At 37.4% G+C, this 16,091-nt stretch overlaps 2 protein-coding genes across 10 annotated transcripts in view; both read right to left on the reverse strand.

Moving 5' to 3' along the window:
- The window catches only part of ect2 (epithelial cell transforming 2), a 45,494-nt gene extending 35,664 nt beyond the window's left edge, over nt 1-9,830 (reverse strand). Inside the window, exons 1-5 of the mRNA XM_052101183.1 lie at nt 9,566-9,830; nt 6,795-6,970; nt 6,539-6,618; nt 3,940-4,035; nt 1,291-1,473 (exon numbers count right to left, since the gene is read on the reverse strand). Of these exons, the coding sequence (XP_051957143.1) occupies nt 1,291-1,473; nt 3,940-4,035; nt 6,539-6,618; nt 6,795-6,924 (489 nt within the window). The 5' untranslated portion in view covers nt 6,925-6,970; nt 9,566-9,830. The remainder of the gene's footprint in view (nt 1-1,290; nt 1,474-3,939; nt 4,036-6,538; nt 6,619-6,794; nt 6,971-9,565) is intronic.
- Nucleotides 9,831-12,823: 2,993 nt separating this feature from the next.
- mcf2l2 (MCF.2 cell line derived transforming sequence-like 2) overlaps nt 12,824-16,091 on the reverse strand; it is a 91,937-nt gene continuing 88,669 nt past the window's right edge. For all 9 annotated transcript variants that reach the window (XM_052101175.1, XM_052101181.1, XM_052101177.1 and 6 more), the window contains one exon: nt 12,824-15,128. In XM_052101175.1, the coding sequence (XP_051957135.1) occupies nt 15,028-15,128 (101 nt within the window). In that variant the 3' untranslated portion in view covers nt 12,824-15,027. The remainder of the gene's footprint in view (nt 15,129-16,091) is intronic.

Genomic DNA, 16,091 nt, shown 5'->3' on the forward strand with positions numbered 1-16,091 from the left:
AAAAAATACTACAAAAGAGTAGAATTTGGCCTCAGATACACAATTTTGGAAAGTGCAATGTGGCAACCAAGAAGTGTATCACAAGATTTAATAAGCACTAAGACAATTCTGACTCCGTTCTGACCGTAGGGTTGTAGCTGCATCTACTGTATATTCTTGTGTGTCAGACTTAATCTTTCCATCCTGAACCAAACGGTGGCTAGTCAACTGTTCATTTTGCTCTGGAATCTGAGGGAGAGGACACTCCTGCGTTGGGATGAAACGGTTACCGGTTTCATGATAAACCATGGTAAAATTCCTGACAGTTAGTATTACCGTTTAAAATTTTAATTATCATTAAAACCATGTTTGATTACCGCGGTTTGAAATCCTCATTGTAAATACTGTCCAGCATCAACCAAATTCAGCAACAGTCTGACGTAGGCGCAGCATGCAACGTGGGTTTTGTTTTGTGTGAAAACATGGCGGAAGGCAGCGACACCACTCAGGAGATTGTTCAGCCTTCTAGAGGACCACATCTGAAGTGTGGTCATATTTAGTGTTTTACAAGAGTGCTGAGGGAAACTTAAATCGAAGATGGTCACCCTGTCTGCTGAACATGAAAAGAACATCTCAATGACCACCACCCACTACTTTATAGTGAATGCAAGGTAAGTTAACTTTTAGCTCAATGTATGATGTATCTGGACAAACTGACAGCTAGAATGCCAAGGATCTGCATAGCTGTCATTGCTGCACGTGAGGATTTTTTGATGAGAACTCTTTGAATAGTTTAAGAAGTTCTGAACATTTTTTTCAAATTGTAATAGTATTTTTTCACGTTATTCATGTGTACATTATTCCAAACTTTTGGCCACAAGTGTATATTATAACACCACCAATAATAATACATTTGCTATTACCTTGTTTACAGAGTTGGTTTTCAATATAAAACTTATTACAGTGTGTATCAGTACTATTTGAAAATGTCCAGCACATTTGAACAATACCACGACAATACTGATAACCGTGATACTTTTGGTCACTATAATTGTGATGTGAAATTTCCATACCGCTTCATCTCTACTCCTGCATACACTCTTAATAAGCTAGCTACTTTTATCAGGCTTTGGAGGAGCAATCAAACCTGCTTGCGAATAAGTTTCAGTTGGAAGAAAGGTTTTAATCAACCCATGACGGCAAGCAAGTACTGAATTGTGCCACTGTAGTATCAAGCTATTTCACCACCTCAGAGAAACAAAAACAGAGAAGATATTGTGTGTGCTTTTGTGGTTTTATTTCAGGTCATACCTCTCCCTTGCTGGAGCAGTACATGACTGCTGAAGGTCCAAGGATACGACTGTCGTTTTTGTAAAGGAAGCTGCATTCCGGAGCCTGGAAGTCTTTTAGTATAAAAATAGTCTCAAACTCACAATTCTCTCCATCGCCAAAATCTCTGACATTGTCAGTCTTGATACAGGGGGTGTTTATATCCTGAAAGAACATAGAGAAAAAAATGAATTGGTGGAGAATAAATATGATATTGTTGGGAAAATATCTACAAACATCAGCTGGTTTGTGATAAGCAAAAACACATAAATCCCTCAAATGCAACAAGATCTATTTTTTTTTTTAGGATGAGGGATTGTAAATATGTGTTTTGACCTAGTCCATTTTTGAGAGAAGATTTAGTGGACAAACACAAAGAATTACATGTGTTAGGGGCTGTTTACACAGGATACGATCTTGCATTTAAAAATGGCTAAACGCACCAAAAAAGGAAATGGAACTAAACACATGAACTACTTTCAAATAGACACGACATCCGAAAAAACTATGAGATGGACACAACGGCCAAAGTAATCCGTTTGACGCAAGTGTAAACAGACCAACGATTAAAAAAAGCACATGTAAAATGCAAAAATGTGCACTGTGTAAACAGCCCCTTCAAAAAAATTGAAATCTGACTTAATCTTAGAGAATTGTTGTCATATAAGATTAGCTTTAAAAGGAACATTCTGGGTTTAATAAATTTGTTAAGCTCAATCAACAGCATTTATGGCATAATGTTATTCTGACTTATCCAGTGAGGGACTCCTTTGTTGCCTTGGCCATGTGTTTTGGGTCATTGTCATGCTGGAATACCCATCCACGACCCATGTTCAATGCCCTGGCTGAGGGAAGGAGGTTCTCACCCAAGATTTAATGGTACATGGCCCCGTCCATCGTCCCTTTGATGCGGTGAAGACGTCCTGTCCCCTTAGCAGAAAAACACCCCCAAAGCATAATGTTTCCACCTCCATGTTTGATGGTAGTGATGGTGTTCTTGGGGTCATAGGCAGCATTCCTCCTCCTCCAAACACGGAGAGTTGAGTTGATGCCAAAGAGCTCGATTTTGGTCTCATCTGACCACAACACTTTCACCCAGTTCTACTCTGAATCATTCAGATGTTCATTGGCAATCTTCAGACGGGCCTGTACAATTGTTTTCTTGGTGACTATTGTCGCAGCTGCCTTGAGATCATTGACAAGATACACCTGTGTAGTTCTGGGATGAATCCTCATCGTTCTCATGATCATTGCAACTCCACGTGGTGAGATCTTGCATGGAGCCCCAGACCGAGGGAGATTGACAGTTCTTTTGTGTTTCTTCCATTTGCGAATAATCTCACCAACTGTTTTCACCTTCTCAGCAAGCTGCTTGGCGATGGTCTTGTAGCCCATTCCAGGCTTGTGTAGATCTACAATCTTGTCCCTGACATCCTTGGACAGCTCTTTGGTCTTAGCCATAGTGGAGAGTTTGGAATCCGATTGATTGTTTCTGTGAACAGGTGTCTTTTTTACAGGTAACAAACTGAGATTAGGAGATTACTCCCTTTAAGAGTGTGCTCCTAATATCCGCTCATTACATTTATAAAAGACACCTGGGAGCCAGAAATCTCTGATTGAGAGGGGGTCGAATACTTATTTCCCTCATTAAAATGCAATTCAATTTATAACATTTTTGACATGCGTTTTTCTGGATTTTTTTGTTGTTATTCTGTCGCTCACTGTTCAAATTAACCTACCATTAAAATTATAGACTGATCATTTCTTTGTCAGTGGGCAAACGTAGAAAATCAGCAGAGGATCAAATACTTTTTTCCCCTCACTGTATATCATTCACTTCCATTGTAAGTGCCTTCCTTAACCACTTAACTTTTTTTATTAACAAACGAGGGACGAGTAAATTATTTTGGGTGGTAATCAATATTACGCAAATAATGCTGTCGTCTGAGCTTAACTTGTATTGAATCCCGAACACTCCTTTAAAGGGGCACTCAGTAACTTTTGTCTGTGTCATCTTGGACATACACTGACACCTAGTGGCTTGGATGCAGCATTATTTAAAATCAAAAGTTAAGTTTAAAGTGTCAAATAACAGAATGGTTACTGAGATTAAGCATGTAGTATTCGGCTGGTCATGTGATGCTAACATGGAAGCACCCATGTGTGGACCCCCTCCATGTAGAATAAAACAGCTTTTATAAGGTTACTGGAGTCTTCATATTAATGTGAGAGGTCATGCTTTCCTACATATATAGGAAAATTACAATTCATGCCTTTAGGAGTTAAACTTTTAATGAGGAAAAATTGACTGAGTGCACCTTAAAGAAATTAGTTTTCTGTGACACATAAAAGTAACAATACAGATCAAGTTAGAATTAAACAACAAATTACATGTGTTGATTAAATAATTGATTGAATTAATTATTGTTAATTCAATGGATTAGAGACCTCCTGTTGGGTAAACACAGAACAACATGTTAGAATACACTGTTAGAATTTAGACCACACCATTACGTGAGTGAGTTTAACATTAAACAGCTTGGTGCCACACCGAATCCCCCTTAGAATGCCATACTGCAAATTCCAACAGGTCCTCTCAAGCATGCAAAGATCCCAATTCATGAGACGTACCATATTGACTATAGATTTTATCAATTTCTCGCATGTCTCCATGCCCGGCTGGCCTTCCTTAATCTTTACCACCGGGACTTCCATTATTGTGATGGCCTGTAAAAATGAAGAATGGGCATCAACCTGGCAACCCAAAGCTGATAAATTTCCCAGACAGGAGGGCCTTACAATCTATCAGAACAGAGGCAAGAAATTCAAACAAACATCAAATAAAGTCTAGGTGGAAGTTCTGCTACGTTAATAATGAAGTATTACCGATTTACTCCTCTCTGATCTACCTGTCTGTGTCTGTGAACAACGACAGGGAGAACAGATTGCTAAAAGACGTTACATTTAAGGTCTTCTCATATCATCACAAGGGCAAGGAGAGAACATCTTCTAGAACACCCCTCCTTCCTCCAAACAGCACATTTAAAACTTTCTATATTCATGGCTAAACATAAGGATAACCATCTATGTCTTACTAAAAAAATTATGTAAACATTTTATAAGCCATTTTAAAAAAATAATTATGGATTTGTGGTTGGGCCAGATAACATGTTGGCAAGGCCAGAAAAATATGAACTTCTTGTCCAACCAGGTCAGCAGAAAAAATCCTCGTGTCCACACACACTGTTCTGTCAATGTACTGAGCCTAAATTTCCTATCTCTGGCCTATGTTCCCCAAAATCCAAGACCTTTGTTTCTTCCACTCCAGAACTTCACATTCCACACAGTAGTGGTAGAATTCTGAGGCCAATGATCAGCGACATGTTTACCAGCATTGACTCCAGTTCCAAATCAGAGAGGCCATCGCCCTCAACATCGCTGCAGTGTAAGCTAAGGACATTATTTGAAAAATTCTACTTCTTCCCTGGACTCAAACAGCCCCATAACCTGACATTTCTATTGATGGCACACTGATCTATAGACATATCTCATCTGTGAGCACTCAAAATTACTAACACAGGCTTCAAGTCAACATGAGACAGCATTCACAACACATTTTACTTAGCAATGTGGCATATTTCATAGTAAAACAAGATATTCAACAAAAAAATAAATGTGGTGCACGTCTTGATTTTGTCAATGGGGAACCGATAATGAAAACGTGTCTATACATGACAGGTATAGGGATTGAAAAGGAAGGAAGGGATTGAAGAGGGTTCGGTGGCGTCAGCTGAAAAGTAAAGCTGATTCAGAGGAGCAGTTCATCACATTTTGATGAATGTTTACAAAGAGAAAAATGTATTCCTTTGGAATAACAAACACTGACAAATTGTGCACAATAAGATCAGGAATGTGTCTTAAAGCGATAGTTCACCAATAAATTTGAATTATCTCATGCCTCATCATGCCATCCCAGTGTATGACTTTCTTTTTTCTGCAGAACACAAATGAAGATTTTTAGAAAGGTCCATACAATGCAAGCGAATGGTAGCCAGAAATTTGAAGAACTTCCAAAGAGCATATAAAGGCAGCATAAAGTAATTCATATGACTGCAGTGGTTAAATCCATATCTTCAGTAGTCGAAATGATAGGTGTCTGTGAGAAACAGCTTTAAGAAATGTTTTACCATCAATCGCCACTTTCACATTCTTTTGTTTTTGGCAATTCGCATTCTTCGTGCAGAACTACACTTACTAGGCAGGAGAAAAAAGGACTTAAATATTGATCTGTTTCTCACCCACACCTATCATTTCACTTATGAAGACATGGATTTAACCTCTAGAGTGGTTTGGATTACTTTTATGCTGCCTTAATAAGCTTTTTTGACCTTCAAAGTTCTGGTCACCACCATTCACTTACGTGCATTTTAAGGCCCGACAAAGCTGAACCTACAGATTCTTCTAAAATTCTTTATGTTCAGCAGAAGAAAAAAAGTCAAAACACCTCTGGGATAGCATGAGGGGTGAGTAAATTAGAGAATTTTCATTTTGGGGTAATCTATCCTGTAAAATTACAAACTGTTTGTGGAAATTCTTATGTTAGTGTCTCCTTCAGATGAATCGCTCGCAGCATTTCTCATTCATTTGTACATCACTATGGACATAAGTGCCTGCTCGATAGGAGCATGTAAATGTAGTTTAATAAATCTGTTGATCAATTAATATTATAATAGGGGTTCCTCAACCCCTAACAGGAGCAGCCATAAGAAGAACAACAGAGGGGTTCCTGGATGCAAGCTATTTTTAAATACCAGGATAAAATTCTAATTCTTGTAGCTGATCTTGTCCCATATTTTTGGGAAGGAAACATTTGGTTATATGTGAAGGAAACAATGTACAGCACCAATTTGAAAATGATTCAGGCAAGAGGAAGGATTTAATGTTTATTTTTCATGAACCTAAGAGTACTACAGTAGACGCTGCTCAGGAACAGGCCACTATTTGGGGCAATTTTAATGAACACAAAATTGCTTCCTGTTACCAAACACTTCAATCTGACTAGAAGATTCTTAACGGTTTGTAGTTGACGGCTGAACTTGAAATAACAAATCTGACAGTCTTACAACAGTAAACCTTTTTGTTGTCGCTTATCCAGTTTTGTCAATCCTGGAAACTCTGTGGCTACAATGGAAAGTATCAATAAGAAAATTGCAGTCTCTTTCCACAGTACCTGTAAAGCTTTCTCAAGTTCTGCGCAGTTACCGGCCTCCCCCACCACCACCACCCTGGTCTCAACTCTGGGTAATACATCTGAAAGAGAGTTTAAATGGCCACAGGTAAAGGTGAATCTCAATGGAAATAGAAAAAGTAGTCTAGGAGAAAATAACATCTTTTGTTATATTTGCGAGCCTCTGCAGCAAAGCTGTCAGCTCTACAGAAATGTCAGCTGATGTAAAGTTGATTAAGATGGAGGGCAATTCGCTTACCCTCTGTCTCCTCTGTGTGGAGACCCATGAAAAATTGTTCCTCAGTGGTCTCTGCCATCCTGGAATCATATACAGAGGAGTCCACAAAGCTGCGGCCCATCCCTAAAGTAACTATGCTGCTGTCAGCCATGGCACTGTGACAAGTGGTGACCCAATCCGGTCCAGAATATCCAACACTGGAGGAGGCCAGAGGGAAAGTAGTGAAACAGGGCGGCAAATAAAGACAAACAGCAAAGCACTTAGGAGCGAAGGAGTTTGTTGTACATGGAAGAAAAAAAGCAAGGAGTGAATCGATATATAAAAATCTATGTCTCTGTTTGAGCAGAGCTCTACTGCAAAAAAACAAAAAAAAAGTGATTGCCATGGCTGCCCAAATGGATCAAAATTAATTCCTAATATCTTAAATCTAATTCAATTCATTGCCTGCCTAAATCTAAATAAATTATTAATCTGAAAGCATTTTACAATAATGAAATACTTTCAAATTTCATGACTGTTACACCATATAAAGAGGAATGTTTGGGTAACAAACATTATTTTATGGGAAGACTACTATATACAGTTGAAGTCAGAAGTTAACCTAAGCCAAATACACCTTTTTCCACAATTCCTGACAATTCATTGTAGAAAACATTCTCTGTCTTAGGTCAGTTAGGATAACTGTATTTTGAGAACGTGTACTGTCAGAATAATAGGAGAGAATTATTCATTTCAGCTTTTATTTCTTTCATCACGTTCCCAGTGGGTCAGAAGTTTACATACAATTTGTTAGTATTTGGTAGCATTATCTTTAAATTGTTTAACTTGGGTCAAATGTTTTGGGTAGCCTTCCACAAGCTTCTCACAATAAGCTGCTGAAATTTTGGCATATTCCTCCAGACAGAACTGGTGTAACGGAGTCAGGTTTACATGCTTTTTCAGTTCTACCCACAGCTTTTCTATGGGATTGACATCAGGGCTTTGTGATGGCCACTCCAATACCTTGACTTTGTTGTCAATTTGCCAAAACTTTGGAGGTATGCTTGGGGTCATTGTCCATTTGGAAGACCCATTTGCGACCAAGCTTTAACTTCATGGATAATGTCTTTAAATGTGGCTTCAATATATCCACATAATTTTCCTTCCTCATGATGCCATCTATTTTGTGAAGTGTTCCAGTCCCTACTGCAGCAAAGCACCCCCACAACATGATGCTGCCACCCCCATGCTTTATGGTTGGGATGGTGTTCTTCAGCTTGCAAGTCTCACCCTTTTTCCTCCAAACATAACGATGGTCATTATGGACAAAAAGTTCAATTTTTGTTTCATCAGACCAGAGGACATCCAAAAAGTAAGATCTTAGTCCCCATGTGCACTTGCAAACTGTAGTCTGGCTTTTGTTATGGTGGTTTTGGAGCAGTGGCTTTTTCCATGCAGAGACATTTCTATTGATGTCATACTGAACTATAGACATACCTCTTCTGTGAGCAGTCAAAATTATTAACACAGGCTTCAAGTCAACATGAGACAGCATTCACAACAAATTTAACTTGGCATATTTCATAGTAAAACGAGATATTCAACAAAAAAATAAATGTGGTGCACATCTTGATTTTGTCAATGGGGAACTGATCATGAAAATGTGACAGGTAGGCCTATAGTGATTGAAAAGGAAGGAAGGGATTGAGGAGGGTTCAATGGTGTCAGCTGAAAAGTTAAGCTGATTCAGAGGAGCGGTTCCTCACATTTTGATGAATGTTTACAAAGAGAAAAATATATTGCATTGGAATAACAAACTTATGCTGCCTTTATGTGCATTTTAGACCTTCAAATTTCTGGCCACCATTCACTTGCATTTTATGAACCTCCAGAGCTGAGATATTCTTCTAAAAAATCTTTGTGTTCAGCAGAAGAAAGTCATACATAAAAAAAAACCCTGGCAGTTGCCCTGCACTGTCTTGACATGTTGACGGCCCATTAACTGCCTTTAAAACGGAGCAGCAATAAGACCCAACCTGCCATCCCCATGCATACACAGAGACAATGAGCAGCCCTTTTCCAAATGAGAGCTGCTGACAGAATCTCACTTTTTCCTATGCCCTAGCTGATTTTAGAGGGCAAAGACTCATGATAAATAGATTGCCAGAGTCTTTGGATAGCTGAAGCCAGACTGAAGGATAAAGTGATGGCTTTTTGAGAGCACTTTTTTTAAATTTCTGTTTCTTAATGCTTGTCGCATTGTATGAACCTACAGAGCGGATATATTATTCTAAAAATAGTTGTGTTCAGCAGAAGAAAGTCATACACATCTGTAATGGCATGAGGGTATGATGAGAGAGTTTTCATTTTGGGGGGAACTACCTATTTAATAGGTAAATGTTTCATTGCATTGAGAGGCACAGGATGCTGTCATTTAAGAAAAAGGGTATAGTATCATACAATATACTAAAATTAAAAAATTCTGAAATTCTGGAATGCATGTCAATTTCTCAAACTTTAACTCAAATTGTAATGCTAATAAAATCATTTGTAATGATTTTGTGTCAAAATACAACAATAAGTGCAAAAAAGAAGCATTTCCACTAGTGGACTTTTGCACTTCACTGTATGTGGATGAGCGATAAAGTGCATTTCATATAAACCATCACTTATTGTAAGAATTGGCAGGTTCAATGCACTTTAATAACATGAGCTAGCACAAGGGTGGCTAGCTAACTTCTAAACAAAACTATTTAATTGTTTACGATTAAACCTTGCATTAAGCTTTATAAATATGCATGCAGAAAACGTACCTTTAAAAGTTGAAAGGATCCAGATATAGAAATGGTAAAGGCCTTGAAGAATGAAAAATAACACTGAGAGTTCAGGTGGCTACAAGACCAGCTGAGCAATCTCAGTTTATGTTAGCCGAAATAATGATTATTATTATTACTAAACTGCACAATTAAAATGACCACTGCTTCGCACTGCAACGTCAAGTTTAAAAATATACAAGAAAAATACGATTAAGTTAGGAAAATAAGTTTCTTATGAATATTAAGTCCATTGTAGAGCGGATTTGAAGGGTGGCTCTGCACAATTCACTCTCTGAATTCAAAAACGCAGGCGAGCATAAGAGCCGAGCGTTGATTGGATGAGAGTGAAGAGCTTGGCGGAAGCTCCGAGTCGGTGCTTCTGATTGGCTGTTGAATTCAAACGGCGATTCGCACCGTGCAGTCAGCGTCTCCACATGAAGGAATGGTAATATGATTCAATAATAGACATAGACAACATTATGACCGAATAAACAAGATATTGACTGAAACATAATGCTGCAATTTTATTTAATTTGAGTACAAATGTTACATGAGAACAATAGGAAACGTGTTCTTCATGTTTGTTAAACAATTTGACACAATACAATGAATGTTTACCCTCACATAAACGTTACCATGGTAACCATAGTTTAAATCATTCTGAACATCTTATTCACATAGTTACTTCTTTCTCGTATATTCATGTCTTTAACAAAGCTATCCTTCGTAGATACAAATATGATTGACTAAAATCGGAATACTCTTGTCCTGAAACTACATAAAAAAAACACATGTCGGTTTCTATGCACTGTCTTGACATGTTGACGGCCAATTAACTGCCTTTAGAACAGAGTAGCAATAAGACCCAACCTGCCATCCCCATGCATACACAGAGACAATGAGCAGCCCTTTTCCAAATGAGAGCTGCTGACAGAAATCTCACTTTTTCCTATGCCCTACCTGATTTTAGAGGGCAAAGACTCGTGATAAATAGATTGCCAGATGTCTTCAGAGTCTTTGGATAGCTGAAGCCAGACTGAAGGATAAAGTGATGGCTTCTTGAGAGCACTTTTTAAAAATGTCTGTTTCTTAATGCCTGTCACATCTCTCTGGGCCTTTGTGCCCTGCTCTCTCCATCTCTTCTGCTTTTTCCTCCTTTACTCGATTGCAGTCCCTCAGGAGTTCTGGAGTTTGAAAGACATCCTGTGTAGAACAAAGCCCAGGGCTGTTGCCTGACCTTCTCTCCTCTCTGTCATTTGCTCAGATGCAAACCTTTATGTTCCACAGGCTAATTTAGTGGCATGGGTTACATAGTTCACCCTAAAATGAAATTTCTGTCATTATTTACTCACCCTCATGTCATTCCAAATCTTTATTGTTTTTTATTTAGTTAAACACTAAGGGAGAAATTCTGAAAAATGTTACCGCTGCTTTCTTCCATACAATTAAAGTGGATGGAGACTAGGTGCTGTCAAGCTCCAAAAAGGACAAAAAAGCACCATAAAATTACTATAAGGCCACGTACACACAGCAGCTAAATTCAGTTGTCAATTCACCTTTTAGTGCTTAATCCTGTTCCGTACACACACAGTTAATTAAAATATGTGAGTGACAACTGCATTCTACAACTGAATTTACTCCCGAAAAATTCAGGTAATGACAACCGCATTTAAAAAAATTCCATGGTGTGTACGGAACCGAACTAAACATCTGAATATATATGATAATTTTGCACCGTCTCTAGCCCTCCGACTGAAACGCTTGCCTAAGTGCCTCCTTAAAACTTCAACGTAAACTGTTATGATTGGCTGACATCGTGCAGCCCCTCAAGTACAGCCATTTTTGAAACTCAGTCGGAAGAGAATGAACCAGCTCAACAACATTATAAAACGAATTGTCAGGGTTTAAAAATAATGCACATCCAACATCTTAATATGTTAAACTGTTCATCCCAAGCCCAACTGTTAACACTCACACCCTGTCTACACCGGCCGCGAGAATCGTGTCATGTCAAAAGCAATAGAGCCCATTATAATAAATGATGATGTCTACCATGGAAGCATCCGTTGTGGCGTATCACATTGCACTGACAGTAAACAGATGTCCCGTACCACACATAAGGAATGAAAATTTAAGGGATTCATTCCTTCATTTAAATGTGGTTGTAAAAGTTTAGTGTGTACGTGGCCTTAGAGTAGTCCATTCGACCCATGCACTATTTTCCAAATGTTTAGAATCCAAATAATAGCTTGTGTGAGGAACAGGATAAAAGGTCGCTATTCACAGAAAATCTTGCCTTCCAAACCTTGACAGCCATAATCACCATTCACTTTCATTGTGGAAAAGAGCAGCTTAGACAATCTGCCATGTATAACTCCTTTTGTGTTCATGGATGAAAAATCATGCATGAACTATTCCTTTAAATGTTCGCAAGACAGCTATAAGGACCTCTTTATTAACTCACATGATCATGTATACCATCATTTGGACGACACAAAAATGAAATTATCTTAACTTATATTTAATTTGACTAGGATATGCATACTGCTGAGCAATAAAAATAACTGAATGTTAGACACAGGGGGAAAAAAATATGTACTGTATATTAAAGCGATAGTTCACCCAAAAATGAAAATTCACGAATTATTTACTCTCCCTCATGCCATCCCACATGTGTTTGAATTTCTTCCTTCTGCTGAACACAAAAGAAGGTTTAGAAGAATATCTCAGCTCTGCAGGTCCTCAACATACAAGTGAATGGGTACCATTTTGAAGGTCCCAAAAGCACATAAAGGCAGAATAAATGTAATCCATATGTCTCCAGTGGTTAAATCTATATTGTTTTAAGTGATATGATAAGTGTTGGTGTGAAACAGATCAATATTTAAGTCCTTTTTTATGATCAATCCCCATTTCACTTTCACATTCTTCTTCTTTTGTTTTTGGCAGTTCACATGCTTCATACATAACGCTACCTACTGGGAAGGGAGGAACAATTTTAAGTAATAAAGGACTATTGATCTGTTTCTCACACACACCTATTATTTAGCTTCTGAAGAGATGGATTTAACCTATGAATTACTTATATTCTGCCTTTATGAGCTTTTTTGAGCTTCAACATTTTTGTGCCCATTCACTTGCATTGTGAGGACCTGCAGAGCTGAAATATTCTTCTAAAAAGACTTTTTTTAAGCCTGCATTTCAGTAACATCAATGACATCTGAGTGGAGACACAATATTTGATAAAGTGCTTGTTGTTGTAACTTCAATGTATCTCATCAGACAAAATAAATCTGATAAAAACTGTATATATTTTTTTTATTTTATTTTACTTTCACTGTATGCCTCTTTCTGCCATAGTATGAGGGACAGTGATCTGCATTGAGTCTGTCTTCATCACTAACATCCTCATTTTTAATCATTTTCTGTTCTAACATTATTTAAAATGTAATAACCCCTTTATCTGATTTTGACCACCTTTCTTTATCAATTACTATTTTGTCTTGATTTTTCCTCCCTTTATTTATGTAATATGTGTGTGTCATGCCAAATTTCCATTACATTTATTGCCATTGCCATTCAGCACATTAAACTGAATGACATACATATTGGTGATTTTCACTTGAGATAATAATTACAATAACGTTCTTTGTTGAGGTTTTATAGTGTAAGTCTCTAATGAGAAAAATATTTTGCAATGAATGTATTTCATTATGTGTTTGAAAATGTACATAGTTGTAATACATATTCACACCTGCTGTTAAATTGTCCATATGGAGGCCGTAAAAAGCTAAATATGCACATCAGTATAAACAGAAAGTCATTTTACACATATCAGCAATAATAACATTGGCATTCAACATTGTGCTTAGAAATTGACATTAAAAAACAATTATAGAAACTCATCAAACAATGACATCAGATTGATATAGGTATTTCAAGTTATTTTACAGCCTGACCAATGATCTTGAAGTGTTTGTGTTATAAGTGGATATTTAGTACTATTATGAAACAAAACATTTGGCATCATTAGTACATTCACCGTCAAACTGTTGTGCAGTTTTTCATTTCATATAGGAGGAAGTACATCTGATTTCTGTATTGAATTCTGTTACTTGAATGAAAGTAAAATGTACTAGCACAAACAGCAAATGACAACATTCAGGAGCAATATTGTAAAAAAAACAGTATTGGATGTTTTACAGTACAGGGAATAATTCTTCTACAATGATCATATGTTCTGAAATATATTACAAAATCATCTGCAGAGTAATTACTTCGCTTTTTCTTCAACATGAGAAAGCACCATTAAGATTATTTATATACAACTAGACCATGAAAGAGATGAATATATCAAGTAGGGATATTGGATGAGGATTAAAGATATTAAGCTTTACGAATTGCAAAGAGGGACAAAGCTTTACAGATGGCTTATATAACTTTCATGTTGAAATTTAAAAGACAGTGAAAGTATAAATATTGTACATTACAATAGAGCATATTTGTTCTTTAAAAGTACTATGTTTCTGACGAACAGTCTCATAAGCAAACAAGCAATAACTAGCAAAACAATCAAGTATGTTTAAGCATTTCAATGGAAGTTTAAGCAGGATAGAAAAGTGTAGAGTCTTATTGTCTTTAATATGGCCACCTCTGTGTTTGAGCCAAGGGTTTGGCTGGTCAAGTTAGACCCAAAAAGCGTTAAATTGACTTTTATTTTGCCCTGTCTCCTCCTGTCTACAGTTTAGAATAGATGCTAGTGAAGGGCTTGGGACTGCGAGTGTTCTTGTGGTGCCATCAGCCAATCAGCATTGTCATGACGTCATTTTTCTGCGACTCCAGAGTAATTAGTTCCATGGCATTATTGTTATTGTCATTCTGTATTTGATTATTGTGTGATTTTTATACCAAATAAAAAAATAAAATAAATAAAAATAAAAAATTGTTCCATGGCATTTATCATTCAAGCCAAAAACCACCTAGATCTGGAACTGAGTGCCTGTGAGCAAAGATGAAGGATATCTCCAACAGTGTACTTTCAGAGGGGAAAACTGCCATTAAAAACTTACAGATATCTTTCTCCGGGTACTATACTCCTCATTATAGGCAATGTACAGATAACTTCCAGTTTTCACAGAGGTCCTTTGCAATTTTGTTTGAATTTTTCTTTTAAAAATAACTCTGCATTGGCTGCTAAGGCATAGCAGATTGAAAGCTCAAATGCTGCATGCTGAATTTATGACTCATGACTGCAGAATTTTTCAATGTCAAGAAAGCACTGGAAAAGGACTTTGTGCACAATGCCAGAAATGTCCGGAATCTGTCCTGATGGCTCTTCAGAGTGGTCATATAGCAGCAGAGTCATCCAGTCTTCCACTGGAATAGATTCCTATGTAGTATCAGTGATATCAACATATAGAAGCATGGCACGAAGGAAAACTAGACACATCACGACATGTTCAGCATGCAGATCTGTTGTCCTGAGCGGGATCTGGTCCAGCGCTGTCTTCTACCTCCTCTGTATCGGTGAGGGCCGCCGTGCAGAGGTCACTGAAAATGTCTACAAAGAAGAGAATGGGGAAAACGTTTATTAGTGATGTAACATGCAATCTTATGAATCCAGAGCGACAGGAAACAGGTGGAACACAAAATTAGACCTTGTGGTTGCAACAGCACTTAAAGAAATAGTTCATCCAAAAAATGAAAATGTATTCTTTGCTTACACTCATATTGTTCCAACCCTGTATGCTGTTGTTATTTTTATGAGTAAAAATGTGGCCGTGTCTTTCAAGATGTAACGCAGACAAAAGCAAAAAAGCATCATAAAAGTAGTTCATATGACTTGTGCACTGTATTCCAAGTTTTATGAAGCCGTACAATTAATTTGTGTGACGAACAAACTGAGATGCAAGTTATTTTAGGAATTTTTATAATTCTGGATATGACCGTTGGGTCGTACAAGGAATTTTATCAGTGATTAAACTTGAATAACTTGTCACACAAACACACCCAGCCCAGTATATTAGGGCTGTAAATCGATTAAAAACATTTAAATAATTAATTGCACAGTTTTCTGCCATTAATCACAATAAAATCAAGGTACATGGTACATTAAAACAAACATTAAAATATTATCATAAATATATTAATAGCCCCTTCAGTAAGCCGCCTGCTCTCCCCTTTACATGACGCCCCGATGAGTTGCAAACCTTTCATATACTGTATGTTTTTTGCGCCTCTGCATACAGGATTGGAACAAAATGTGGGTGAGTAAATAATAACATAATTTTCATTTTTGGGTGAACTATTCCTATTATCGGCAAAGAAAAATAAAATACAATCCAAACAAAAAAGGTAGATGAAAACCTAATATATATTATCATGCTTTACATGTTTTTAAATGGAATGGGGACATAACTTTTGTTCCTGCCAGTGAGCACATGTGGAGAAGCTTGAAGCGCAATATAAAGCATGTAAACAATGCATTCCGCTCTAAACAGCCGGTTCAGCCTTTAGTCAAAGT

This window comes from Xyrauchen texanus, chromosome 32 (assembly GCF_025860055.1).
Source record: "Xyrauchen texanus isolate HMW12.3.18 chromosome 32, RBS_HiC_50CHRs, whole genome shotgun sequence".
Taxonomy (NCBI): domain Eukaryota; kingdom Metazoa; phylum Chordata; class Actinopteri; order Cypriniformes; family Catostomidae; genus Xyrauchen; species Xyrauchen texanus.